The sequence below is a fragment of the Paramormyrops kingsleyae genome, chromosome 1 (genome assembly GCF_048594095.1).
Source record: "Paramormyrops kingsleyae isolate MSU_618 chromosome 1, PKINGS_0.4, whole genome shotgun sequence".
Lineage (NCBI taxonomy): Eukaryota > Metazoa > Chordata > Actinopteri > Osteoglossiformes > Mormyridae > Paramormyrops > Paramormyrops kingsleyae.
The window spans coordinates 11,271,844-11,299,212 of record NC_132797.1 but is presented as its reverse complement, the minus strand read 5'-3'; the positions used below and the strand labels follow the sequence as shown (position 1 = coordinate 11,299,212).

The 27,369-nt window shown below is 52.1% G+C and overlaps 1 protein-coding gene across 7 annotated transcripts in view; it reads right to left on the bottom strand.

Moving 5' to 3' along the window:
- Positions 1-5,239: 5,239 nt before the first annotated feature.
- Positions 5,240-27,369, bottom strand: part of anks1b (ankyrin repeat and sterile alpha motif domain containing 1B) — a 140,538-nt gene continuing 118,408 nt past the window's right edge. For 6 of the 7 annotated variants that reach the window (XM_023816854.2, XM_072709383.1, XM_072709377.1 and 3 more), the window contains 9 exons: positions 16,743-16,850; positions 15,136-15,324; positions 13,407-13,532; positions 12,840-12,911; positions 11,591-11,677; positions 11,304-11,441; positions 11,019-11,186; positions 7,743-7,834; positions 5,240-6,507 (listed from right to left, as the gene is read on the bottom strand). In XM_023816854.2, the coding sequence (XP_023672622.1) occupies positions 6,459-6,507; positions 7,743-7,834; positions 11,019-11,186; positions 11,304-11,441; positions 11,591-11,677; positions 12,840-12,911; positions 13,407-13,532; positions 15,136-15,324; positions 16,743-16,850 (1,029 nt within the window). In that variant the 3' untranslated portion in view covers positions 5,240-6,458. Of the gene's footprint in view, positions 7,835-11,018; positions 11,187-11,303; positions 11,442-11,590; positions 11,678-12,839; positions 12,912-13,406; positions 13,533-15,135; positions 15,325-16,742; positions 16,851-27,369 lie in introns of all 7 variants that reach the window. The other variant, XM_023816855.2, reaches the window with a different exon arrangement.

The following is a 27,369-nucleotide window of genomic DNA, read 5'->3' as shown; positions in this document are numbered from 1 at the left end:
GCTAGGGTACACCCCAGGACAGGACTTGCTATAGGACATAAGGCTAGGGTACGCCCCAGGACAGGACTTGCTATAGGACATAAGGCTAGGGTACGCCCCAGGACAGGACACGCTATAGAACATACAGTAAGGCTAGGGTACGCCCAGGACTGGACACGCTATAGGACATAAGGCTAGGGTACGCCCAGGACAGGACACGCTATAGGACATAAGGCTACGGTACGCCCAGGACTGGACACTCTATAGGACATAAGGCTAGGGTACGCCCAGGACAGGACACGCTATAGGACATAATGCTAGGGTACGCCCAGGACAGGACACGCTAAAGGACATAAGGCTAGGGTACGCCCCAGGACAGGACTTGCTATAGGACATAAGGCTAGGGTACGCCCAGGACAGGACACGCTATAGGACATAAGGCTAGGGTACGCCCAGGACTGGACACGCTATAGGACATAAGGCTAGGGTACGCCCAGGACTGGACACGCTATAGGACATAACGCTAGGGTACGCCCAGGACAGGACACGCTATAGAACATACAGTAAGGCTAGGGTACACCCAGGACAGGACACGCTATAGGACATAAGGCTAGGGTACGCCCAGGACAGGACACGCTATAGAACATACAGTAAGGCTAGGGTACACCCAGGACAGGACACGCTATAGGACATAAGGCTAGGGTACGCCCAGGACAGGACACGCTATAGGACATAAGGCTAGGGTACGCCCAGGACAGGACACGTTATAGGACATAAGGCTAGGGTACGCCCAGGACAGGACACGCTATAGGACATAAGGCTAGGGTACGCCCAGGACAGGACACGCTATAGGACATAAGGCTAGGGTACGCCCAGGACAGGACACGCTATAGGACATAAGGCTAGGGTACGCCCAGGACAGGACACGCTATAGGACATAAGGCTAGGGTACGCCCAGGACAGGACACGCTATAGGACATAAGGCTAGGGTACGCCCAGGACAGGACACGCTATAGGACATAAGGCTAGGGTACGCCCAGGACAGGACACGCTATAGGACATAAGGCTAGGGTACGCCCAGGACAGGACACGCTATAGGACATAAGGCTAGGGTACGCCCAGGACAGGACACGCTATAGGACATAAGGCTAGGGTATGCCCAGGACAGGACATGCTATGGGCAATTTAGAGACAAAAATTAGCCTAACTGCATGCCTTTGGATTGCAAGAGGAAATGAGGGTGCCTGGGCTGAACCCAGAAGGAGAATTTGCTAGCTGAACACACAGAGCGGAGGTGGGATTCAAACCCCCAATGCTGCAGGTGTAGGACAATGACACTACCCACAGAAACACTCTACCTTAGCAGAAAACATGTCAATGAAATGTATTTCTGTAATACTGCGTTGGTGGTTTAGCATAAAATACTCAGTGGTGATGCAAAACCAGAAGAGATCCCAGAACTGGCTGGGGAGATGATTTCTTCACTCCAGGAAGGGTGCTCGAAGGGTCCTTTATGTTTCCGGCAGATTCCACCCCGATCTCTAGCTCTGCCAACGCAGAGGCAGGGACAGTTCCAGCGGCTTACAGATGGGGGCTCTCTGATGGCTTTTAATATACCAGTTAATCTCCTTTTTCCATCCGGGAGGGAGATTTGTCAAGCAGAACATCTTCAGAGACAGCATTAAAAGCTAGGTCCTGCTAGGAGAGTCTTCCCAGCATGGAAAGCTGGAGTTTGAGAGGCATTTTCCTGTGAGGGGGAGGGGAGACCCTGAAAGCAGGGCATCGTGGGTAAGAAGGACTTTTGTGGCAAACATGAGGCGGTGCGGGGGGGGAGTGAGCTGTCAGCAGTGAACACCCACTGAGTTTCCTTCAGTCTTGACTTCACCCCCACCTGGTGCTGCTCCCTGCCGTCTTTGGAGATGTACATCTGATTTTAATCGTATTTTTAAGCTGTTTGTCTTTACGGTCACTCGTCTCAGATGCGTCCAAGCTCCCCGCAGTGAGTACGCCATGTGCTGCTGTACACCGGTAGTACCTGCCAATCAGCTCGCACCATGTGGGCGGGCTCAATGCCAAATGGAAGAGCAGCGTGACCTTCACCGCTGGGAGCCAGTAGCTAACACCTAACACTCAGAGTAGTTGAGGCTGCCAATCAGCCCCTCCAACCCACTCCCCCAGTTTTTCCTACACCATGTGGGGTCACCTCTCATAGTCAGCAAACTTTGGACGTGATCACAGCTGAAGAATGACTGGGCCGTTCTGCAGAATTATGGGTGCATTATGTGCGTCATCCTCACACTGGCCTGTAAGCTGGAGAGTTACTTGTGTCACTGCAAGTGCACTGGGAGTACTGGGGCCTTTTGGCTTGACCATGGAGGCTGCAGAGTGGCTGCATTTGGGAATGCAACCATTCCAGTGTATCTATGTGCCCCTAGAAGGACAGGCCGCAGAACTCTCAGTGCTGGCTTGTGGCTGCTCTGTGGGTTAGGACTCTGTGTTTGTGGTCAGAAGGTTGCTGGTTCAAATCCCAGGGCTGGCAGAGTGATTTCACTATTAGGCACTTGAGGAAGGGTTTTCACCCCAATAGCCCCAGGGTCACTATCTGACTGCCCTCTGATTCTCACTTGTATGACACTTCAGACAAATAAATGTGATACTATAGTGCAGGGTTATTCAAATCACGGTCCTCGAGGTCCGAGCACTGCTGGTTTTCCAGCCTTCCTTTACCTGTCAGTCAGGTGTGAAGCTTCTGACCAATCAGAATCAGTAATTATTAAACTAACTACCTGGGAGAACTGAAAACAAGGCCTGGATTTGGAATCGAGGTCCAGATTTGAAGAGCCCTGCTATAGTGGGTGTAGTAGTGGCTTTAGCGCACAGACAACCTTTCAGTTGTGCTCTAAAAGGACAGCGCTTAAGCTTACGGATTCTCGTTAGTCTAAGTTTCAGGAGGCGCCCAAATAGCCTTAGTCATTAGTAAAAAAAAAAATACATCTTAAGTATGAATGGATGTAAATTCTGAGTCACTAGATAAAAGCATCAGCTAAGGAGTCAAATATAAATGACATCAGTAGGAGCTTTGGCTCAGTGTTACATTGTAACCTGAGCAGAAGTAGGGACTTTCAGGCAGGGCGTGTGTTCGTGACCCGATAATACCTGCAGTGTGCTTGTGCATTGTGGCTTGACCATGGAGGCTGCTTGTGCATTGAAAGAGGATGGATGTGTGACTGTGTGGCGTCAGATGTGTGACTGTGTGCCGTCAGATGTGTGACTGTGTGGCGTCAGATGTGTGACTGTGTGCCGTCAGATGTGTGACTGTGTGCCGTCAGATGTGTGACTGTGTGCCGTCAGATGTGTGACTGTGTGGCGTCAGATGTGTGACTGTGTGGCGTCGTATCTCCAGGGCTCTGCTTTATGGCCTAACTGTGAATGCAATCAAAAAACTAAAAATGCTATAATGTAGTATTTTGTTTGGTTACTTACGGTTAGGGTTAGGGCTGGGTAGGGGTTATGGTCGTCATGCTGGGATTAGAGTTTTCCCCATAGAAATGAAGGGAGAGTCCCCGCAAAGATATAATTACATAATTACAAAGATATAATAACCTGTGTGTGTGTGTGTTTGTGTGTGAATGTGCATTTTCCTCTAATGGACAGGCATTTCAGTCACAAGACATACAGTAAGTGCACAGCATCCTTGCTCTGTATCATCAGTTATGGTAAATGCATGTAAAATAGTTAATGGCAATGTTACTTAGCTAATGTCTGACGACGGGCTTATCCTCCTATCTGACCCACCCACCCATAAATGATGCCACGCGACCCCAAAGTCATGCGTCATGCGCACCGTCCTTAATGAGCGAATGTGTGTTTACGTAAAGCTGCACAGCACAATGTAACTGTGCACACAGAGCCGTTATATATAACACAGCATTGTGGCGGGATCATTATGTAACTCGACATTTACGCAACATTGCCCTGCAGCCTGCGACGAAATCCCTCGTAATCTCCGGGAAAAAAATTCTAAGTTTATCCTCCCCCAGCTATGGATCACAGCACCATGAAATCAGTGCTCCGGCTCCAGATTCAGTTCATTCTGCGTTTCTCTGCTCCTCAGGGGGGGTTGGGGGTGTGCTTAATTAAAGATTTATTCCGCTGCTGCCTGAGATGTTCCGTGACTCTCCCAACGAAGTGTGGCTGTTATTCACGCCACGTGCCAGGGAGCCCCCCGCATGGGACATTTCGATCGTACAGCCACGTAGACACACACACACACACACACAGAGGCATAAATCTAGAGAAATATTGCTGCCATTAAATAAGGGCGAGGAATGGCTATCAGCAGCTTCTCTCAGATGCGCATTCGCAGGAAATGAGCAGATGCAGCCTTCGCATGAACGGCTTAAGCGCATTTCACACCGTCTCCGCCCGCGTGCAGATGCCCCTGATGAGGCTGTGTGGAAGATTGATGAGTCCACTGCTTTGTAGCTCTGTGGCTCGTCAGCGCGGAGGGTGAAACCAAGGGGACAGTAGGTGTGTGTGTCATCTGACCCAAACAGGAACTTCCCCGTACTATGCTTGCATGCATGCGTCATGATCATTAGTCCAGGGAAAGCTGATGCAGTACCCGCCAATCTGCCTGAGGTAGTGCCCTACGTTACTATGGAATCCGGGCACAAGCACTATGGCTAATTAGCAATTCATTATTTATGAATATTTATCAAATGCAGCTCAAAGTGAGATGGGTACGAGTTTCAGGACACACAGGTCAAGGTTCTGCCGTTGCCATTGGCAATGCTCTGAGTCACATGGTAATTAGTGCCTTAGCTGGTAATACAAATGAGTCGGCGATAGCCTCTGTAGCTAATATCTTTGTTTTCACTTTAAATAAAACACATAAACCAAATAATAATGTTACTGTCTGGCTGAAAGAAAAACTACATTCATAAAAATATACACCTGCATTTCATCTCATTTTTTCAATCTAAATTGTAAGGATAGCTATACATACATACACACTCACACACACACACATACACACACACACTGTGTGTGTGCAGCCTAAATAGTATCCTGTGCTAGAACACAGTGTGTAGTACAGTAAGAAATGTGCAGTGTGTGTTCAGTAAGTGAGCAAGTGCTCCGTTCATCATCAGTGGGAGTTTTCTTGGTTGGTCTACACACCAGAGAAGGTGTTCATTCACCCTGTCGCCAAAAGGGGGCGGCCTTTTGACAGCACGATTGACAGACCACAGGAGGCTGCTGGGAGTTGATGACTGTACAAGTCATGTTTATTTCATGTGCTTTACAAGGATATAAATAATGAATAAAATTACAAAATCTGTGTACTGGAAGCCCGAGCTTATATACAGGTGTTAGTCTGCAGCGAGGTTCCCATTCGCTGGCCCTCATAAATCTCTCCGCTCTTTATATCACCTCATGGTGTTTCTCTCAAAATTTGGTACCGTATTTCCAGTGCGATGTACTGCGAATCTTACTACATTACATGTATGAACAATGAATTGGCAAAATATCTATTTACATGAGGACGTTTCTTTTTTAAATTCTAGTACAGTAATACTGTGGTAAAATATTACATCTGACTGAAACCGAGTTTTAGCCCCACGATAAATGACACAATGTATTTTCAAACGGAGCCCGTCCACACATTCAGGGCTGCAGTTTGTGTCTTTTTAATCTTTTTTCGACGGCTTCTTTTTAAAGCCCAGCTTTAGTTCAGCATATCATATAAAAATAATGTAACATTAAGACAACATTAGACCATAATTGCACAATAAGAATAGTAATAATATTAATGGTAGTATCATAATAATCATCGTAATAATAGTCCTATATTAAGCATTTCAGACGTCTGGCAATGGGAACACTGATGCAGGTGGCAGGCCCCCTCAGCACGCCGCCTCCCTGACGAGGCTGACCCACACCAGCCCGGCATGCCAGTCCGCTCACATTGTGCATAATAATACTGTGGTCTTGGCCACAAAGACTGAAACGAACAGCAAACAGGGGAAAAAAAGCAAAACAAGAAAAGGCAAAACCACAAGTCCTTTATCCTGCGGCGATTTCGCTGTTTGTGTGTCCGCCCCCCCGCCCCTCCCAATCCAACCCACTCCTCAACTGTTTTTGTAGGTGCTCAGGGGTGTGCCTTGCTTCCTGTCCTTCAGCCATCCCACCCCCCCCCCCACCCCCCCAGCCCTCCTCCCCAGCTCTTCCCAGCAAGGGTCACAGGTCACGCCCCGTGAGGGAATCCTCCCCGCCTCCCCTCCCCACCACACCGGTGACAGTTGTTGCCATGGCAGCGATGACTTCTGCAAAAGTGTACATTCTGCTATGAATGATGCTCAGCAAGCTCTGCGGTCCGCCAGAACTGCGTGTGAGACAGGGTCCGTGATTGGCAGGGCTGGGGGGGGTGCCTTTAACAGCGTGTCTCTGAGAAGGGGTCCGTGTTTAGCGGGGGCTGGCTACATTCTTTGCATTCCACAGTAAAAGACATGAGCGTCCGGCACTGCCCTGTAAAGGAGATCACATGACTTATCCAGAGGCTCCTCCCACAGCTCCGCCTCTCCTGCTGGCCACACCCCTCTTCACCAGGCCAACGCGGACATCATGCGCCCGATAAGTCACACGGCGCATCGCAACTTACACAGTTTGCGTGTTAAATTTTTTTTCTGTTTTTTTTTTTCTTTTTTTTTTAAGAAAACAAAAACATTTCTTTCATTGTTTCATTGTAAAACACTTTCTCTCCGTATTAACTCTGATACAAAGTGCTCGTTCTGCTTGCAGTTACTGTCAACGCGGGACAGAATCGACAGGGTCCCTCTCACATGTGCCACATGCCAGCCTTCTCTCTCCAATGGGAAAGATGCAGATTAATGGAGAATTCGTCTCTAGTACACAAGACAGTGGCTGCTGAAGAATGTCGCTCAAACCGTATGGAGGTGGGGAGTGACTTAAAACCCAATGGACAGAATAATGGGATGGATTTTGTTTTTTCTCGGGCACAAGTTTAAGAAGATCTGCTACATCGTGCACAGACAAGACACGTCACCTAGCAGTCCGTCCCTACAACGAGCGTCATGGCGGATCCCATCGGAACCACCCCCCCGGTCTCTCTCCTTTTTTCACCCCCTACAGGTCAGCCCTCTCCACAAGACAAAGCGCAAAGCTTAATGACGGGGGGGGGAGGGGGAGGATTTTCAGACAAAAAAAAGGGGGCCGTAAGGTATCAGCTCATAGCAGCATTATGGTTTAATTCTCATTCAGGTGGTCGGGAAAGGCTGGGTGGACGTCCAGTAAGGAGGAGCGAGGGCTGGTGGTGGGAGGAGGGGAAAAAAAGGAATATAGTTGCATCACTGTCAAGAAAATGAGAGTGGGGGGACCGACACGCAGGCCTGACTCTGGGCTGACCGCTGCCCCCTACAGGCTGAAACAGAGCGGCTCGCCCTTGGGGCAGCGTTCATGCGTCTGCAGCTGCGGCGACATCACCGCACCCGCGGGAGGAAGGCCGGGGCCGGGGGGAAGGGGGGGAGGGGGAACGGGGAAAGGGTGGTATGGGGGGGCGGAGGGAGAGAGAGAGAGACAGCGGCAGCGTCATCATGCAGCGGCCACAGTTAACGGCGGGCGGTGAGAAAGGTCACAGGTCACTCGGCCTGCGGCTCCGTGGGGGGCCTCTAGGGGGCGCTCTGAAAGGCACACACACACAGGAGTGGACAGTGGGTGCATATTAGAAAATAGTGGTCTCATACTTGGTGTTGACTCCTCTCTTGGCCTCCTGCCCCGGCTCCACTATCCACGGCACGTTGGCGTGGCCTTTCTGATCCATGGACGGCTGCTCCATCTAGGGGGGGGGAGAGATGGGGGGGGGGGGGATGGGAGTGGGGGGTCAGCGAGGGAGGGGGGGAAATATCACACGGCTTCTGTCTAGACAGGCACACATACACGCACACGGATGGCAGCTCCGGCACCTGGACCATGAGCTTTGTGCTGTGCTTGCTACGAAAACGAAGCGATGGAGGCCGTGTATGCCCCCCCCCCCCCCCCCTCCGCCCCCACACACCCTGTCAGGCTAAACGTTAACAGTGTGGGGTGACTGGAGGGACACCTCTCTAACCCCAGTATTGTTAAATGGCCTCACTTTGAAGGAAGGGTAAGGATGTCCGTGACCCGTATGTTGGAGGGGGGGGGGGGGCTGAACATCATTGTTTTCTTTTTAGCAGCCACTTTAATCCAAAGCGAACAACATTTTCTTAGAAAGTAGGGTCAGCCAGTCTCTGGAGCACCTGGGGGTTAATGGCCTTGCTAAGGGACGCAACAGTGACATCACTCAGCCTGCACTGGGATTTGAGCCAGTGACCTTACGATCACAGACACGGCATCCTAACCCACTGAGTCACATGGCAGTGAAGTCTAGCGCTATGTGAAGGCGTGTGATTAGCACTAATGTTCGCTTAAGGTTACTACCAGATGTGTATCTTTTTGCAGCCCATACGTAACTCTCCCTGCGCGAGCATGAGTAACGGACAGAGGCGTGAAGCTCGCATGGCACTGCGATGGGAAACGGGGCGAAGATGGCAGCGGGGTGATCAAACAGCTGGGATGAGGGGATGAGCGAGTGAACCAGCGAACGAAAGCCAACAGTCAGACGGACCAACGGAAAGGAAGGAGGAGGAGAAAAACAAGAATAAAAGGAAAATGCAAGAAGACCTGAAATTGAACTTTGTGAGGATGGAGGAGTCGGGAAGGAGGAAGAGGAAGGTGAGGAGGAGGCCGGTGGGGGGTGTGTATGTGCCCCAGGGACCAGCGAGTAGAGGGGGGCATGACCTACGGGCGGGAACACAAGGGCACAGGTCAAAGGGCCTGGTCGGCACAGGAAGAGCACAGGCACACACACACGGGCAGGCTCAGCAGAATGCAAGAGGGTCACAGAGATGGAGATAAAGTGGGAGAGAGGGAGATAGGGCAGACTGCAGGGAGATAGGGCAGACTGCAGGGAGATGGGACAGTTACGTGCTAATGCTAATGCTAGCTAATGGAATGGGTGTGTGGGAAGGATGGGGTAGAAGTGAACTGCTGGTGCTAAAGCTAATACTAGCTAATGGAATTGCTGTGTGGGAAGGATGGGGTAGAAGGGAACTCCTGGTGCTAAAGCTAATACTAGCTAATGAAATGGTTGGTGGGATGGATGTGGTAGAAGTGAACTGCTGGTGATAAGGCTAATGATAGCTAATGAAATGGTTGGTGGGGATGGATGTGGTAGAAGTGAACTGCTGGTGCTAAGGCTAATGATAGCTAATGAAATGGTTGGTGGGGATGGATGTGGTAGAAGTGAACTGCTGGTGCTAAGGCTAATGCTAGATAATGAAAGGGTTGGTGGGGATGAATGTGGTAGAAGTGAACTGCTGGTGCTAAGGCTAATGCTAGGTAATGAAATGGTTGGTGGGGATGGATGTGGTAGAAGTGAACTGCTGGTGCTAAGGCTAATGCTAGGTAATGAAATGGTTGGTGGGGATGGATGTGGTAGAAGTGAACTGCTGGTGCTAAGGCTAATGCTAGGTAATGAAATGGTTGGTGGGGATGGATGTGGTAGAAGTGAACTGCTGGTGCTAAGGCTAATGCTAGATAATGAAATGGTTGGTGGGGATGGATGTGGTAGAAGTGAACTGCGGGTGCTAAAGCTAATGCTAGGTAATGAAATGGTTGGTGGGGATGGATGTGATAGAAGTGAATTGCTGGTGCTATTGCTAATGCTAGCTCACGAGATGGTTGCGTGGGGTTCGATATGTGTCTCACTAATAGGGGCGTTGGAGGGACATGGATACTCTGGCAGATTCAGGGGGGCTACCACTTTAGACAGGGGGCCTTGAATATGTAAATTTTAACATAAAATTGGTCAGGGGGGTCCAAGGTGACATCTTGTCAGGTCCAGAATTACACTTTCAGAGACATTCTGGTGCCCAGCACAGCCCGTCTGCTGTATTTCTGTCATGCAGGCTGCCCTGTCAGTCCCAGTGACCCTCCAGTCAGTGCAGTGACGGCTGCGGTCAGGCTGACAGACTCAGGGACCATTAAATCACTCACGCGAATTAAAGAGACAGCGTAGTATTAGCTGATATCTGACTGGCTGGTTATCCACTGCCACGCAAACACACACACGAGCACACACACACAGACACACACACGTGCGCACATGTAGGGTAAACATATCCTTATGGGAACCGCTCATTCATTTAAATGGGAAAAATGCTAACGCTAACTATGACATACACACACACACATACACGCGCGCACACAGACACACACACACGCACACGCAGATACACACACATACACGCGCGCACACAGACACAGACAGACACGCACACACAGGCGGGCAATGTGGCTGTTTAGCCCCTCAGCAGGACCCATACATTACATGCAGTGTTATCTTTTTCACAGTGCACTCTGGGTAATCCCATCCAGCCCTGTCTGTGAGGCTGTACAGGAATTATTCATAATGCTGCTTGACAGGTATATTGGAAGTCACAATAATTTAGCCGAGTGCCATGAAGTCCAGAGCAAAAAATCTGCCTGGCACTTTACATGCTGCAGTTCACCAGCCTGAGCTCTAGGGGGCATTGTGCCTCAGAAGACAGAGTGAAGCGCTGGCAGCTCAGATGTCAGCTCCATCTGTCCCTCTACAGCTCACCTACCACTGAGTGCTAATACCGACTCAAACACACACACACACACACACACATAGATAAAACCAAGCTCACCGACACACCTACAGGCACTTCATTCATGGTCACATGATCACGTCCACAGAACAGCTGGAAGTAGAAATGAGCAGAAACAATGTTGCTGTGCAGAGGGTCCGGATGCTAAGGGGGGACAAGCCACCGCCATGTGTAAGTATGACGCGATGGGGGCTGGGCAGGAGCTCAGGTGAGGCCATTCCAGGTGATGAAGGCAAAAGAGCAGGGGAGGGGGTGAAATGCCTGGGGCGGGGGGGTGGGGGGGACACGGACTCAGCCGGTACTCACGGACTTGCGGATGTTCACGCGGGGCTTGGGGATGGGCTTGGCTGGCTTGCTGTCGAAGCTCTCGGGCAGCGTGGATGAGCCATGCCCGCTCTTCCGCGCCTGCAGTGCCAGTTGATAGGCTACCTCGAATGCCTGTCCCAGCGTCAGGATGATCTCGTACGCCAGGTTCTGTAGACACACGCATGGGGGGGTCAGATAAAGGTAAAGACACATTTACAGATGTGGCCACCTTGCTGTGACTTGCAGCCTGTTTTCTGTCACTAGGGGGCGCTATGGAGCACTCACCACATCGAAGGCTGTAAACACATGGCAGTAGTGGTGGCTGGACTTGAGGTCTTTGGTGATGTAGGCGAATGTGGAGAGATCCTCAGGGTCCTGGGCTGCGCAGGAGATGTTACGGATCTCGTGTTCGGCGATGATGTTCTGAGTGCGGAGAATGAGCGTGAGAACCGACTGCGGCATAAGATTTCTGGATCCAAGGAACTCAGCAGAAGTTATTTTAAGGGAACGTGAAGCACTGAAAGTCACACATGGTCTGCGGTCGGAGCAGAACAAAACCACGACCCACCTACCTTGTTTGTGGCATCGATGAATTTCACCCCTTTGTATGAGACAGAGAGAACAATGGTGGGGATCTTCTTCATCTGCTCGGTGGACTTCTAAGAAAGACAAAACAGGAGGTTTTAGATCAGCACAGAGTGTGAGGATGCACAGGAAAAAGCACCTGGGCTTATAGGAGATAACAGCCAATCAGACTCCATCGCGTCACCACGGCAAGTGGGACTCATCACTTTGTTTCCAGGTTTCCACGCCAGTGTTCCCTGAGGCACTGTTCAGTGTAAAGGGTTGCGCTGTAAAATGCGATTTTGCCAGCAGCAATGCGACATTCCCGCAGTAATCCCACCCAGGCAGCCGGAGCTGACAGTCAGTCTGCACTGTCAGGCTGCGGCAGTGTCGGCCGCCTCCCGCTGCGCTGCCCTGACTACTGTCCGGCTGTCTCAGTCGGGCTCTCAGGCTGCCACAAATCGGAAGGATTCAGCAGTTTTCTGATAAGAGTGCAAGTCAGGCGGGTGGGGGGGGGGGTTTCAAAATTGCATGTGAAAGTATTAGCAATTCATGCGATGTGCCGGGAATGATTCACGGTCATTCAGGGAGCCCTCTGGATGGGCAGAGCTGGGAGTGCAGTGGAAGGACGGAGAATTCAGACTCAGCAGATCTGGCATGGTTCATGAGCCCTGATTGGCTCAGCTAAAAGCTTTAAGGCCACTCCACCCAGAAGACTATAACTGCGCCTAGGAAGTCAATCAAGATCTTTTAGCTGATTGCTAAATTAGCGCCCCCTACAGGTCTGTCAGGTACCCATTAGCTGCAGCTGTTAAGACACGGTTCTCAATGGCAATAACTGTACTACTCCAGTGTCATCACATGAAGCAGCGGCCCAGTATAGCATGCAGAAGCACAATCAGTCAAGCGACAGCAAGGACACAGGGCTGAAAAGCTGGATGTTACATATGCACATGCTCAGCTATCTGAAAGCATGGGATACAAGCCGTTATAAAGCACTGCAGGACGATGTAGGTGGAGGGCAAAAGGGGGACGGATCATCCCGCTGTCGCGGTGTCACCCTGCACGGGTCACCGGGTCACCGGGGCTTCCTGCTGACGCCTCCCATCAAACCACGTCACCTGCTGGGCCTCCCGCAGGGGAAGGAGTGGTAAGGAGTCCGATGATAATGTGGGTCGGCGTCGGAGTGGAAACGGGGGGAGCCAGCAGCAGTGTGTGTGTGGTGGACGACTGCGAATGATCAGGCCGGACACTTACTCTCATTTTGGAGCAAACGTCCTGTGTGGACTCCGTTCCTCTCAATTCCTTTACCAGCATGGAGCCCAGGTACTGAAAAAGAGAGTTTCACAATGTAACAAGGCTCCCTGCCCCATCCAGGGTGTCATGTCACCGCCCAGGTCCAGAGAGATACACCGGAGCCCTCATGCCAACATGGCAATTAAGACCTCATCATCGGTGTTGCTGTGGACGTCTGGTCGACTAATTAAAGATGGTGGCTTGCCAACAAACAGCCTGTGGGCGGAGTCATGCATGGATAGGCTTGCTGTTAGCCCCGCCCATCATAACTCACGCTGCCAGCCCCAGCTGTGTCCCCAAACAGGAAGTGATGCGAAACACTGAGAATTCTAATAAACAATAGAAAAAAAATCCTCTAGCATCTATACGAAAAACCATTTTGATTTATGCGGCAACATCTGTCTCAGCATATGTGAGGGAAGGATTCTCTGGATTCAGGAGCTCAGGACACCGAATCAAAGCCTTGCTTCTGATGGTCATTCATGTGACTTTTAAAGGTGAGGTCTGTTGGATGGGGGCGGGACTCACATAGGCCTCATAGTCACATGACTGGAAGATGAGCTTCTCCGGGTGGTGCTGCCAGTACTGCACCGGCGTGGATGAGGTTGCCTCATTGGGTGGCCGCAACGTGATTGGTTCGCACCACTCGCCTTGCTGAAATTACAGGGGGACAGAGGGGTCACCTATGTGCTGAACACAATAAAATCAGAACAACTGGCATCATACTTTAGCTATTAGCCACAGAATCCTAAAACTAAAATCAGGCTCTGATTCGAACTCATGCTGTTTGCTGCATTTCTGTGAGTGTCTCATGGGTTAAATACACCACAAATCTGCAGTGTTAAAACACTGCAGAATTCAATAGTCACACCTCAAACTCCCTGTCATCTGCTCTTAGGGCTGTCAGTGACTGCATCTCTCTGTAGTGTCCTTGCCTCCCACCTCAACAGTGGGAGTCACTGAAATCACTGAGAAGCCCTACATGGAGGGGGCTATGGGAAATCTAACATGTTAGATGACTGACGAATCTAGGTAACTGTAGATATAGAGATTCCCTATAGGTTATAGGACTTTATTTCCTGTACCAACTGTATATACCAGAAGGTTTGGGAACAGAAAAATGGAATAAGAGATAAATTAGATTTCCTGACAAGTGATATATTCTCCTCAATCATTTAAAAATAAAAATGCTATGCATTTGTGCATTTACCAGCACGTCCTGGGACATCGCGCGTTTACCAGCACGTCCTGGGATATCTGCACATTTACCAGCACGTCCTGGGACATCGCGCGTTTACCAGCACGTCCTGGGATATCTGCACATTTACCAGCACGTCCTGGGATATCTGCACATTTACCAGCACGTCCTGGGACACCAGCGCATTTACCAGCACGTCCTGGGACACCAGCGCATTTACCAGCACGTCCTGGGACATCTGCACATTTACCAGCACGTCCTGGGACACCAGCGCATTTATCAGCACGTCGTGGGACATCTGCGCATTTACCAGCACGTCCTGGGACATCTGCGCATTTATCAGCACGTCCTGGGACATCTGCGCATTTACCAGCACGTCCTGGGACATCTGCGCATTTACCAGCACGTCCTGGGACATCTGCGCATTTACCAGCACGTCCTGGGACATCTGCGCATTTATCAGCACGTCGTGGGACATCTGCCCATTTATCAGCACGTCCTGGGACATCTGCGCATTTACCAGCACGTCCCGGGACACCAGCGCATTTATCAGCACGTCGTGGGACATCTGTGCAATTACCAGCACGTCCCGGGACATCTGCGCATTTACCAGCACGTCCCGGGACACCTGCGCATTTATCAGCACGTCCCGGGACACCTGCGCATTTATCAGCACGTCCCGGGACACCTGCGCATTTATCAGCACGTCCCGGGACACCTGCGCATTTATCAGCACGTCCTGGGACATCTACGCATTTATCAGCACGTCCTGGGACATCTGCGCATTTACCAGCACGTCCTGGGACATCTGCGCATTTTTCAGCATGTCCTGAGACATCTGCGCATTTACCAGCGCATCGTGGGACACCTGCGCATTTACCAGCACGTCCTGGGACATCAAGTTCTCTAAGGACCCATGAAACAAAAGATGTGTGACTTTGTGGGATGGCTGAATCAGGCCTCTCTCCAAACCACAGGCCGTTTTTAACAGTGCCTCACAAATACCAGCCCCGACACTGGCATCAGTGGGGGTCGCAGCCTGGGGGTGCGGGCACTGACCATGCTCACTTGCGCCATCTGCCGCTCCAGCTTGGATCGCGGCACATCGTCGAAGTAGTTGTCGTTGCGGCGGCGCCGGGCGTCGGCCTGCATCATGAGGTGCTGAACGTCCAGCGAGCCGGCGGTGGTGTAGGCGCTCTGGCTGAGCGAGGGCGACAGCTGCGGGGGTGTGTGGTTCCCGGTGGGCTCCTGCGGGACAAGGAGGGCCTGTGGGGTTAAAGGGCGTTCGTGGCAACAGATCACACTTGTCTTATGCATGGTTACTCTGACCAAAGTCCTGCCACAGCAGCGGGGGACAGACCTGTATAATGGTTTGCCACAAACACCTTGGTGCAATTCTGTTGTGAAAGGCGCTATATAAAAATATATTGAATTGAACCAATGCCTGCTGTCCTCTGATCCGCCTGGGCGCTGGAGTTATGCAGGGATCCTGCTTCCTGTCACAGTGTAGCCTCACTTCCTGTGACTCACCTCCCCACCCACCCCCCCCCATCACAACCGGGGTGGAATCTCATTACCCCGCCCTGTATGGCGGTGGGTCGATCGCGCTCAAGGAGTAAGCGGGCGTATGGACCCGCAGCTCCATGTTTCTGTAATTTGTCCTGTGGCCCCTGGAGCAGACGGCGGAGGCCCGGGCCCCGTGCAGGAGCCCACCTGGGCTGGGCACCATCTGGCCCTGGATCAGCATAAACTCCAGTCTCTAGAGATGCGGCCTACAAGCTGACCTCCAGTGACATTATGCCAGGAGTGGACAAGCTGGAGGATGCCTTTTAATTACAACTGCACGTAGATATTGCATACTAGACTGGTGGGGGGGGTGGGGGAAGGGTCGCAGGTGTATGAAAAAGCGCCACATGCCCTTTGCCACCTGGCTTCATTTTCTATGCTCCGTGCTCCTCCTTCTTCCGGACTGCTGCCCCTGTCCTGTCCTCCCGGAAATTCAGCCCATCTGTTTGCTGCGAGTCCTGCTCCCTGCTGCCAGCTAACGGCCACAGTCTCATCCAGGCCACTTTAACACCGAGGAGCAGGGAGAGGGGCTCACTCGCACCCCGTCTGCCTCTTCTGCTCTCCATCCCCTGCTTTTGCTGCAGTCCCTGAGCGCCCCCCCCCAGCCCTCACTGCTTCACAGACACCCCCGCTGGATCAAGACAGCGCACTGCATTCCCACACGCATGCTGAATGCAGAGGCGCGTCAAAGGAGCTCATTGCCAGTCAGCTGGGCCTCCTCATGCAGGAAGGCTGTCACACACACCAGTGACCGGCATCATGGACTAACCACGCATGGAAGTCCTTCCTGAGCCAGACAGCAGTCGGGTGTGCACAGCGGCGTGGCCACTGGCCTCAGCTAAAACCTGATTAGCCCTTGGAACCCCCCCCCCCCCCACGTCCGTCCGTCACTCACCGATTCAAAGCATACCATTGGCTATTGATAAGGCTGGTGTATGAATTATAGCCCATCTTATTCCCTTAGTCTTAAAAAATCCTAGAATTGCCCCTAGCTTTGCGACATTGCCCCAGCCCATGAGGAGGAAATGCAGATGCCCTACAGATTAGTAACAGCCAATGGTAGGAGGGCGTGAACGCGGGCCTCCGGACAGCTCACTTACTCTCAGGGAGATGGCTCGGGGCGGTTTCTGAGGTGGGTCGTCGTGGAGACGGTCTCCAAGGGATGCCAGGATACGCTTTCGGTGTCCAAGCAAGCTGATCTTCAACACCTGAGGATGGAAGAAAGATGGCTTCTTACACAGAAGACTAGGACAGCAGAGAGAGCTGGGGGGGGAGACGGGAAGGAGGCACGGTAAAGGAGTTCCAGAGAGGAAATACAACAGTGAAAAAGCCCAGTCATCTGTACCTTTCTCCGACATCAAAACATAACTGATCGACTGATTTGCTCCAAGCACTCAATTCTAAAGCTAACTTGGATCACAGCAGATGATGGATGGATGGAGCTGCTAGCATGTGGCTAACACACTAGGAAGTGACAGGATGCAGTGCTGTATCGGTGGTGTGTGTGTGTGTCTGTGAGTACATGAGCCAGAAAGCCATCCATCTTGTGTCCCCAGCACGCTTGAACTCAGCAGGGCACGTTCAGGGTGGTGAAAACCTCTGTGGACACACATGACATCATCAAGGGGAGCTATGCCGCAGGTCAAACGCCAGAAGGGTGTGGGTTCACTCATCCAACAGCCTGGCTGCTCACACATTCAGCGAAGGCACCAGATTACTTTCAGCAAAAATACTGCAAATCATCATGTGCGCGAGATGACTGGTAAGCAAACAGACGACGGTGTCGTCAGAGTCTCCGCTCTGGGCTCGACATGCTGGGAAGATGACAGGGAGACAGGGCTTCTTTCTGGGTGCAGAACAATAATTACACTGCGTCTCACACATAGCTGTGAGTTTAATTATCCTCAGAGCGGGCCTGGGGGGGAGGGGTTGGGGGTGCATTCCAGCTTTGTAGCATCCAGACGCTAATCACTCCCACATCTCCTGCACTCCCGCACCAATTACCGAGCTACCTGATTAGAGTGAGGAGCCAGCCGCAGCAGGCAGACCCGCAGATGTGCAGACAGACGCACGGACGTAAAAACAGGCGCGTAGAATGGCAGAGACACGTATGCACAGATACAGACACGGGCGGGATGGACAGACAGAGGGAGAGGAGAGGGGGACAGCAGCAGGGCAGGCAGGCAAGCAAAAGGATGGATTTCCACGGAAACGAGACTGACGGCCGCCCGCAGGGCCGTTCACGCCGACAACGGTGTCGGGCTCTCAGAGGAGCAGTGAAATTATCCTCCTCTCCTGTAATAAACTCTGCTGGATCATTTTCCACTTCCTGTCTAATTTGGCAACAGGGCTGACTAGGTGATGTACTGCGGATGGATTATTACGGAATCTGCATATAAACTTGTTTGTGGCTTATCTGATACTGGACAACGGCGGGAAAACGACAGACTAAGAGGCAGATTTCAGATGAAGGCCCATTTACATAAAAAAAGACATAAAACATCTTCAACAAAAAAGCTTCAAAAGAGAAAGATACCCCATTGCTATCTGCTCCGCACATCATACATGAACAATTAAAATGGCCCCCATTTGAACAGCCAGGATCAAAGCAGCCAGCATGAGACTTTTAAATGTAGGGATCCCTCAAATGGACGTGAAATGTGCTCTATCGCACATCAGCTTTGTGGGGCGCTCTCTGTCTCTCTGTCCCTCTGTCTCTCTGTCCCTCTGCCTCTCTGTCTCTCTGTGTCTCTATCTCTCTGCCTCTCTGTCTCTCTGTGTCTCTATCTCTCTGCCTCTCTGTCTCTCTGCCTCTCTGTCTCTCTGTCTCTCTGCCTCTCTGTCCCTCTGTCTCTCTGTGTCTCTATCTCTCTGCCTCTCTGTCTCTCTGCCTCTCTGTCCCTCTGCCTCTCTGTCTCTTTGTGTCTCTATCTCTCTGTCTCTCTGCCTCTCTGTCCCTCTGTGTCTCTATCTCTCTGCCTCTCTGTCTCTCTGCCTCTCTGCCTCTCTTCCTCGCTCCACCAGCTGCCTTTTCTCCCAATCTGGCTCCCGGCTCAGAGCGGCGATCCGGACGATATCCCCGCAACGTTTAATTTCGAGACGGTCTAAATGCCGCCGAACGAGTAATTAACCTACTTCCCGGCTCGCGGCGATGTCACCGCGGAATGCCACGGCTGCGGGATCGCTGACGGGGAGCGGGGACCGCAGGCGGGTGTCGGGGAGGAGAGGAGAGTGGGAGAGAGACAGAAGAAGGTAGGGATGGAGAGAGAGAAGGGAGGAGGGAGACACGGCACGTTTGATTTAGATGAAAATGGTGTGGAATGTGAGCAGTCGGGCAGAGATGTGTGGGGAGGTCAAGGAGGCAAGAGGAGGTCCAGGCTAAGTCTCCTCGAGTCCTCAGCAGAAGGAGCTGGCTAAGGAGCGTCCCTACAAAGATCCGTGGGAGGCCGCCCTGTAATCCTGTCCCCAGCCCTCCATCCTGATTCATATACATACACCAAACGTGCCAACTCTTAACACAATAACGGCAGAAAATAACTCTGTCCTTTGCCCGCGTTTGATGTTCCAAACAAACGGGCTGCCTGCTCTCCTCTCCTGCCAAGCCTGCTGCCCGTTGGGTGATGGGTGACAACCACACACACAGTTGTAATTGCTTTGGTACCTCGTGGGATAAACTGGGAAGCTCTCTGCTGTGACGTGTTTCTGAATCCACGTCTGCGCATGTGACTGGCTTTTGCATGTGTGCTGCATCCATTTGAATAGGTTTAACAGAAAGGCCTTAAAATTGCCTTTGAAGCTCAGCACTGCCACGTCTGTCCTGCAGGGGGGTCTCATTACATATTCGCCCCCCTTCATATTTCATTTACAAGGAATCTACGCACTAATCACAGAGCTGAGTCCAGCCACATCCAAAATTTATACTGCCGGAAAATGAGGCGTGACTGGATTCTGCGAGGCTAACGTGTCCTGGGGCACAGAGGTATGTTTCACAATCCGTGACATAATCCCTGTTAAAGCCTGTAACTCCTGCAGAAATAACCACCCTTACAGGATTAACCTGTACAGGCAGCAGAGACACTGTGAAGCCTCATTGCTGGAGTGGGGGGGGGGGGGGCACCATGACAATCGAGATAACCGTCACCGTCAGGACATGCAACTGGCCCTGGTGGACATCTCTGTCCTGGCCTGGGTGATAGACATCACTGTACCCCGGCAGGATGGCCATGCTAGTCACTCTGGGTAACAGAGCATAAATATATGTAAACATCTCACGTGCCGTTCAGATGCTGAGCACTGTGCACCATATGGTGCCCAATAGAGCAGCCAGGAACATGATTCAGGGACCAGGGACGCGCAACACATACAGTCCCTGGTGTGTAAGATCAGCAGATAATCTAAGAGAGAGTTTGCAGGAATGTGGGTGGAGGACCAAGCAGTGAGATGTTCAGATAGACCAACAAGGAGCTTCACTGGCGAAGACCCTGACATAACCCCCACCTGCGGGCCCCAGCCTGGACTGACCAAGCTCGCTGAGGAGGAGCCGGTCCTGACAGCATCATGTTGACCTCAGGCCCCCACCGGAATTCGGATCTGGGTGGGTGGGGGTCCTTTGGATCGGCACCAGCTTAATGACCTCATTCACAGTATCGGACCGAAGTTCAAGCCCAGTGATGTCATTGCCGCCAACACCAGCCACCGGCGGGCCGCAGTCCCTGAGCGTCTGTTCTTCGGGTTCGACGCCGTGTGACAGTGGAAAGCGGCTCGGTCAACCGTCCAATCAAAACATTACCGCATCGGGGTCGATGGACCGGGCCGACCCCCTGGGCACTGGGCATCTATGCAGACAAGTGCCCACCCCCAGCCGCCCCCCTTCGTTAATATCTGTAAGGGCTTCCCGCATGCCGACCCATGACCCAGTCACGAGGCACAGAGAGGAACACCGCCGGTCCGCTGAGCCCCCAGAAGCTCGAGGCCTTTCACTCTGCAGCAGACCCCGACATCGTCAGTGACCCACGACCTGCTGCATGCAGAGCTGCCTACAGCAGAAAACCCTGGATATTTTTGTTAATGAATTATTTTCTTTTGTACACCAACTAACTTCACACCCTTAATGAAACTGTTCCTGACTGCCTGACCGTATAATAATAGACCCTTCCATGTACAGTATAATAGACCCTTCTATGTACAGTGTCCCGGTGGATCTTACGCCTTATTCCTGTGACCCTGTGACCAGGTAGTAAACAGCAGGATTACGACCCGAGTTAACAGGTGATGTGTAGTGATGAGCTGATGGTTATCAGGGATCACATTTCCCACCGGTTCTTCAGATCCATCTTTAACCGGCAACTAGTAACAACTGGGGTGGAGGGTAGGGGCTGGGGGGGTGTAGAGTAAGCTGGTTGCCTAGCAACCACGAGGGGCACTGGCGCTATGCATAGAATGCAGTCAGCCTCCGCTGAAAGGTAACTGCGGAAACCTGGGCCGGTGGCGACACGGCGAGGGGGCGTCCCAGCTGATGCGGTGCCGTGCTGCACTGTACGTGTGGGACTCCATGGCGCAGAGCGGCACACGCACACATGCGGCGCGGGGCTCCTACGCATGCACTGCAGGCGGATGGCCACGTCTCAGAGGGGCCAGACGGCGGCGCGGTCAGGAGAGGAGAACCCGGAAGCTCCCTGCAGGGACCGAAGTGCAGCCGGGAGGGACGTCAGCCAAAGCACAGCCTGGGCAAGGGGGTAAAGCCGGGACCTCTGAAGGCATGTGTGTGTGTCAGTATGAGAGTGTGTGAGAGAGAGTGTGCATGTGTGTGTGTGTGAGAGAGAGTGTGTGACAGTGTGTGTGTGTGAGAGAGTGTGCATGTGTGTGTGTCAGTATGACAGTGTGTGAGAGAGAGTGTGCCTGTGTGTGTCTGTGTGAGAGAGTGTGCATGTGTGTGTGTGAGAGAGTGTGGATGTGTGTGTGTGTCAGTATGACAGTGTGTGAGAGAGAGTGTGTGACAGTATGACAGTGTGTGTGAGAGAGTGTGCCTGTGTGTGTGTGAGAGAGTGTGCATGTGTGTGTGTGAGAGAGTGTGGATGTGTGTGTGTGTCAGTATGACAGTGTGTGTGAGAGAGTGTGTGACAGTATGACAGTGTGTGTGAGAGAGTGTGCATGTGTGTGTGTGAGAGTGTGCCTGTGTGTGTGTGAGAGAGTGTGGATGTGTGTGTGTGTCAGTATGACAGTGTGTGAGAGAGTGTGTGACAGTATGACAGTGTGTGTGAGAGAGTGTGCATGTGTGTGTGTGAGAGAGTGTGGATGTGTGTGTGTGTCAGTATGACAGTGTGTGAGAGAGAGTGTGCCTGTGTGTGTGTGAGAGAGTGTGGATGTGTGTGTGTGTCAGTATGACAGTGTGTGAAAGAGAGTGTGTGACAGTGTGTGTGTGAGAGAGTGTGCATGTGTGTGTGTGTCAGTATGACAGTGTGTGAAAGAGAGTGTGTGACAGTGTGTGTGTGAGAGAGTGTGCATGTGTGTGTGTGTCAGTATGACAGTGTGTGAGAGAGAGTGTGTGAGAGAGTGTGCATGTGTGTGTGTGTCAGTATGACAGTGTGTGAGAGAGTGTGTGACAGTGTGTGTGTGAGAGAGTGTGTGCGATTGGGCAGGGCTATGCAGCCCAGTGTAAGTGCATGTATGCGTGTGTGACTGTGTGTGTGTGTGTGAGTGAGTGTGTGACTGTGTGTGTGTGTGTGTGTGAGTAAGTGCGTGAGAGTGTATGTGTAAGAGAGGGTGTGCAAGTGGGCAGGGCTGTGCAGCCCAGTGTGGGTATGTGATTGCGTGTGTGTGACAGAGTGTGTGACAGAGTGTGTGTGAGAGAGTGTGCATGTGTGTGTGTGTGAGAGAGTGTGCATGTGTGTGTGTGTCAGTATGACAGTGTGTGAGAGAGAGTGTGTGACAGAGTGTGTTAGAGTGTGTGACAGAGTGTGTGACAGAGTGTGTTGGAGTGTGTGCGAGTCGGCAGGGTTAAGCAGGGGCCTATAGGGCTATAAACGTATGTGTGTATGTGTGAGTAGTAATGTGTATTCTGTGTATATGTATAATGATGTGTGTGCGTTTAGTACTGTGAATGGGTGTAAACATGCATGTATATTAGTCCCATGTGTGTGACATGTGTGTGTGTGTGTGTGTGTGTGTGTGTGTGTGTGCGCTTAATTCTGTGTCTGTGTGTATTTGTTTCCCTGGATTATGACCATCTGTGCATAAAGGACAGCACAGCATGGCACTCAGTTATCAACCCGTAGGGGGCAGTGTGCCTCACCTGTCCAACTTTATGTCGCCGCACCTCCCCAGCCCCACCCGGTAGGGATGCACCTCATACTGCCCTCGGGGCGAACGGGGAGCCAAGACGCTGGAAGCGGTGGCCCAAGACAAACCGCACCCTGACTGAAGCGAATCACGGCGGCAAACAAACTCCTTTTAGGGGCAGAACTCCAGCTTCAGCCGTAACGACGAACCACGTTGCACAACAAACTTCAAGCTAATTACCAAATTAAATATTACAAAACGGCAGCGGAGCAGCAGGTTTCACAGCTTCACCGTAAGCTCGCTGATCCAGGACACAGAAGGAGCTGCGCCGATATGGGCACTGAGCTGGTGCTTCCTGCAGCAGGAAGTGTAACTTTGACAGCCTCAGCTGGAATGCAGGATTCGCTTTAATCCGGCGGCACCGGGACCAGCAGATCGCATGCAGAACTACAGCCAGAGCAAATGAAACTCCACGGGCAGTCATGGCGGGTTCAGGTTCGGGCGGCACGTGTCCCTGGGGGACCAGGGGACTCCTCAGGCACCCGCTTGGCACCATCAGTCGCCCTGCTACTGTCTTACAGCTCACCAAGAGTGGCCCCCCCATCTCACCCCTCGGCCAGGACACCGAGGGCATTACTGCCCCCAGATCCCCGGTCCCAAGGGTGCTTGGCCACGGGGGAGAACAGAGTTGGCCAGGCGTTTGGGCAGGGAGGCAACTTACGGGGCCTTGGGAGAGCGAGGAACAGGAAAGCATGCATCCCATGGAGCATGTGCGAAAAGCCCGTCATGAATATCCCGCTCCGCAGCTCCCCCCCACACTCTGCGGTCGCTGTGCATAGGGTCTGCACTCACCCTCCCACAGGACGGGCGCCTGCTCGCTCCGGTCCGGCCCGGTCTGCCCTCTCGTTCTGCCGCCGGGGTGCTGGTGCTGCAGTGTGGCCCGATCGCCGGTCTCCTCCTTCGCCTCTCGAGCAACTCCCTGCCCAGACGCTCTCTTCTTCTCTCCCTTCCTCCCTCCCTCCTTCCCTCCTGCTCTGCCTTTCTCTCTCTCTTTCTCTCTCCCTCACTCGCCCGCCCGCTCTCCGCCTCGTTACTATGGCGACTCGGGGCACATCCAGAGACAAGCTCTCGCACGCTTGCCGGCAGCGCAGGTAACTGGCGGGCGGCGGAGGAACTCGGATCATTAACCCCCTCCTGCCTTTGTTAGGGACACAACACCGCAGCGAGTCGGGGGGGGGCGGGGGGGCGCAGTGTCGCTTATAAGCGCGTCTGCTGACATCGACATTTCTGCACGGGCCGACACGCACAGATTAAGCGCCCCCCCCCCCTCCCCCGCCCATTAATACTCCCCCATTGCAGACACACATGTCCACTGGAGGAGCCTCCATTGAAGAGGAGGCGTTGCTCTTGGAGAGCCAGGAGCTTCTGCAGAGGAAGCAGAGCGGCACTACAGCGTGATCCTGCGGATTTTGTGCTGGGATATGAGCCGTCGGCTGCTGAAAGTCAAATCTGGCTGCACATTTCCCATCACTCTGCACATACGCCGCCTTATTCTCCATCAGGCCCAAGCCCGGCTGGTTCTGCACCTCACCACACTGTGAATTTTGGTCCCGGTCGCATCTGCTGCAAACAGAGCAGCATTTTTTTTTCTCTCAGCCCCCACGATGATCCCCTCGCATCCCACCTGTGGACTCGCCATGGTAACACCGCCACCTTATCTGCAATGTCGCCATGGCTACGCCCCTGAATCCGGGGGAAAGAGGCAGTCACGGTCTCTGGGCCAAACGCAGGTCAGGTGACTGGTGGGAGGCTGGGATTGACGCAGCTCCCTCAGAAACACACATCTGTTACACGCGACCGCCTGGAGCACGCCTGTCTGAGCCAACATGCTAGAGAGAGAGATTTGGTTTTCCATCTCTATATTATTACGAGGACTGTATTACCTATTACATTAGATATAGGTGTTCTTTTTGCAATGTTCCACAGAAATGGCAGTACATTTAATTTTCCAGACTAATAAAACCATTTGAATATGAATTCAGCATTAACAGATAGGGGGCACCATCATCTGCCTGTCCTGCAGACTGCGTGAGGTGAGCGCTGAGAATCCCTAGTTGAGGCCTGAGAGTGGTCTGCTCCCGACCCCGTCTCCCTCTGCGCGTGTCATCCGGGTCCGGGTTCGAGCAGCACCACGTGTGAGGGTGGGAGGCCGGCCTTTTACAGCGGGCCGTTCGGATTTTGGAGCTGCAGTCATGTCCCCCCAATCTCACGCCGCCCGTCTCACATGGAACACAGCAGATGGTCGGAGTCTTTGTTACCGCAGCGGGTTTCACAGTTTCACACTGACATGCACACAAACACACACACACACACACACGGCCACACGTATGCTCCCCCCCCCCCCGCAAAGGCTCAGAAGAGCCAGTCTTATGCAGTGACAAAACCCTGCTCCGCACGTCAGGTCGCTATAGTAACCACTACCTGTCATGGCAACAACTTACTGGTCATCAAAAAGTAGAACTATTATTACTTAGCTGCAGCTTGTATTAGCGGCAGTGACTGGTCGTTGTGCTGAGCGATGTGCCATGACCCGATGCCGCACAGCTGGTCCAGGCTGACAGGCAGCATGACACACAGCTCGGCTCAGGCGCTGATCATGTATCGGTTGCATTGTTCATGAGGCTTAACTCACTCCTCACACATCCCATTTCCCCCTCTCAGGACTTCAGTATAGCCAGTGGCACTTAGACCTCTACCTGGAATTTAAGTCTGTCTCTGTAAACGGTTTATTCTCAGCTCTCGTGTCTCCAGTCTCTGTATGTCTCCATAAAATGGGCTCCGAGTTCAATCTCAGTCTGTCTCAAAGCTCTGTCTGTCTCTACAAAAAAGGGTTCAGAGTTCAGTCTCAGTGGCTCCAGTTGCTGTGTGTCTGTAAAAATGAGTTTGGAGTTCAGTCTCAGTCCCTGTGTCTGCAGAGGAATGTCTCAATGAGAAACGATGTGTTTCTGCCCTGAGGTGTGGTTCTACTGCAAAAACATGTTTCATACTCAAAGAGGGACAGGCCGGCACACTGCGGTCATATACAGAAACACGCAGCATGGATGTGAAATCCTAGCTTGGTGAGTGCACAAACACAGAGCAACCTCAAGCACAAAACACTGTGTGCAAACACACACACGTCCTTGCAGATGGAAATATCGCCACTCCAACGAGCTTCAGTGGCTGCCCAGCACCTCTCGCTCAGGCTTGAAAAATCATTCTCCTCCCCTTGGCTAAAAGAGCCACATTCCTCCACACAGGTTATTTGGGAGCAAGTCCCTGCTAGCAGGCACGCTCAGGGAATTCGGTAAATATGTCCTGACCTTTCTATTTTCATCAGACCATACGGACGAACGTATAAAGCTTTATGAAGCAGAAGAAAAAACAACAGCTCAGTATCTCCGGCTCCCCACAGTATTCAAATCAAAGTGAATCCCTCAGTAACTTCAGTGCTTGAACCTCACTTTTGGCTTCATCAATTTGTAATGTAAGATATTCTCTACACAAGCACAATATGTTCCCTGTGGAAACTGTCAAAAAGAACACCAGAGCCCTCTACTGGCCAAGAAGCAGTAATGCAACTGTGAACCCAAATTCCAATTTGCATTAATTTGTGTGTTCATTAACCTCTAAAGAATATTGCCAATCAAGGGGGCAATGCGGTAATGAAATCGGCCATGTGTTCCCAGTAGACCAACTTTAAAGTCTAAACTTACGCACTGCCCTTCGTATTTCCATTGGAAGTGAATGCATTTGCCTCACGGTTTGCCCCAAACGCAGTGAACCAAAGGACGAGAGCAGCCTGTGCTTTAATAAGGGGCCGTGTCTCTGTTCCCTGACACAATAAGGAGCTTGTCATGCCAACTGCTTCTTTTCCGATTTTGGTGGGGGGGAGGTGGGGCTGGCATTAAGAACAGTGGGGGCTTAATAGTCACTTATCCAGGTGACCCCACTGGTATATTGAGTCGCACTGTAACACTTGATGGCACTACCCCCCCCCCCCCCCTGCAGTGGGTGCTGAATGGGGTACCTAATTCAGAACCCCCCCAGTTATCCCCTCCCTCCAGTCCTCACCACCTTGATCTACCCATCCATCCATCCATTTTCTGATCTCTGCCCTCCAGTGTTTCACTGCTTACCTTCAGGCTGTCACATGACCCCTCAAATCGCTCAGATCAGGTTGCTCATCACGATTGGCCACTGGGGCCACTGGCATTACATGCTGATTTCCTGTCCGCTGTATGAACATTGTTAACACTGATGGCTTCATCAGACTCTGCTGCGAATGCCGTGCACCCGCTATATAAATAAACTGCACCGGACTCTCCATTCTCAGATTCCCTGATACTTTCTGAACACCGTGTTCAGATATAGGGACTCAGTGAATCTCTGCCATTGGCTAACAGGAGG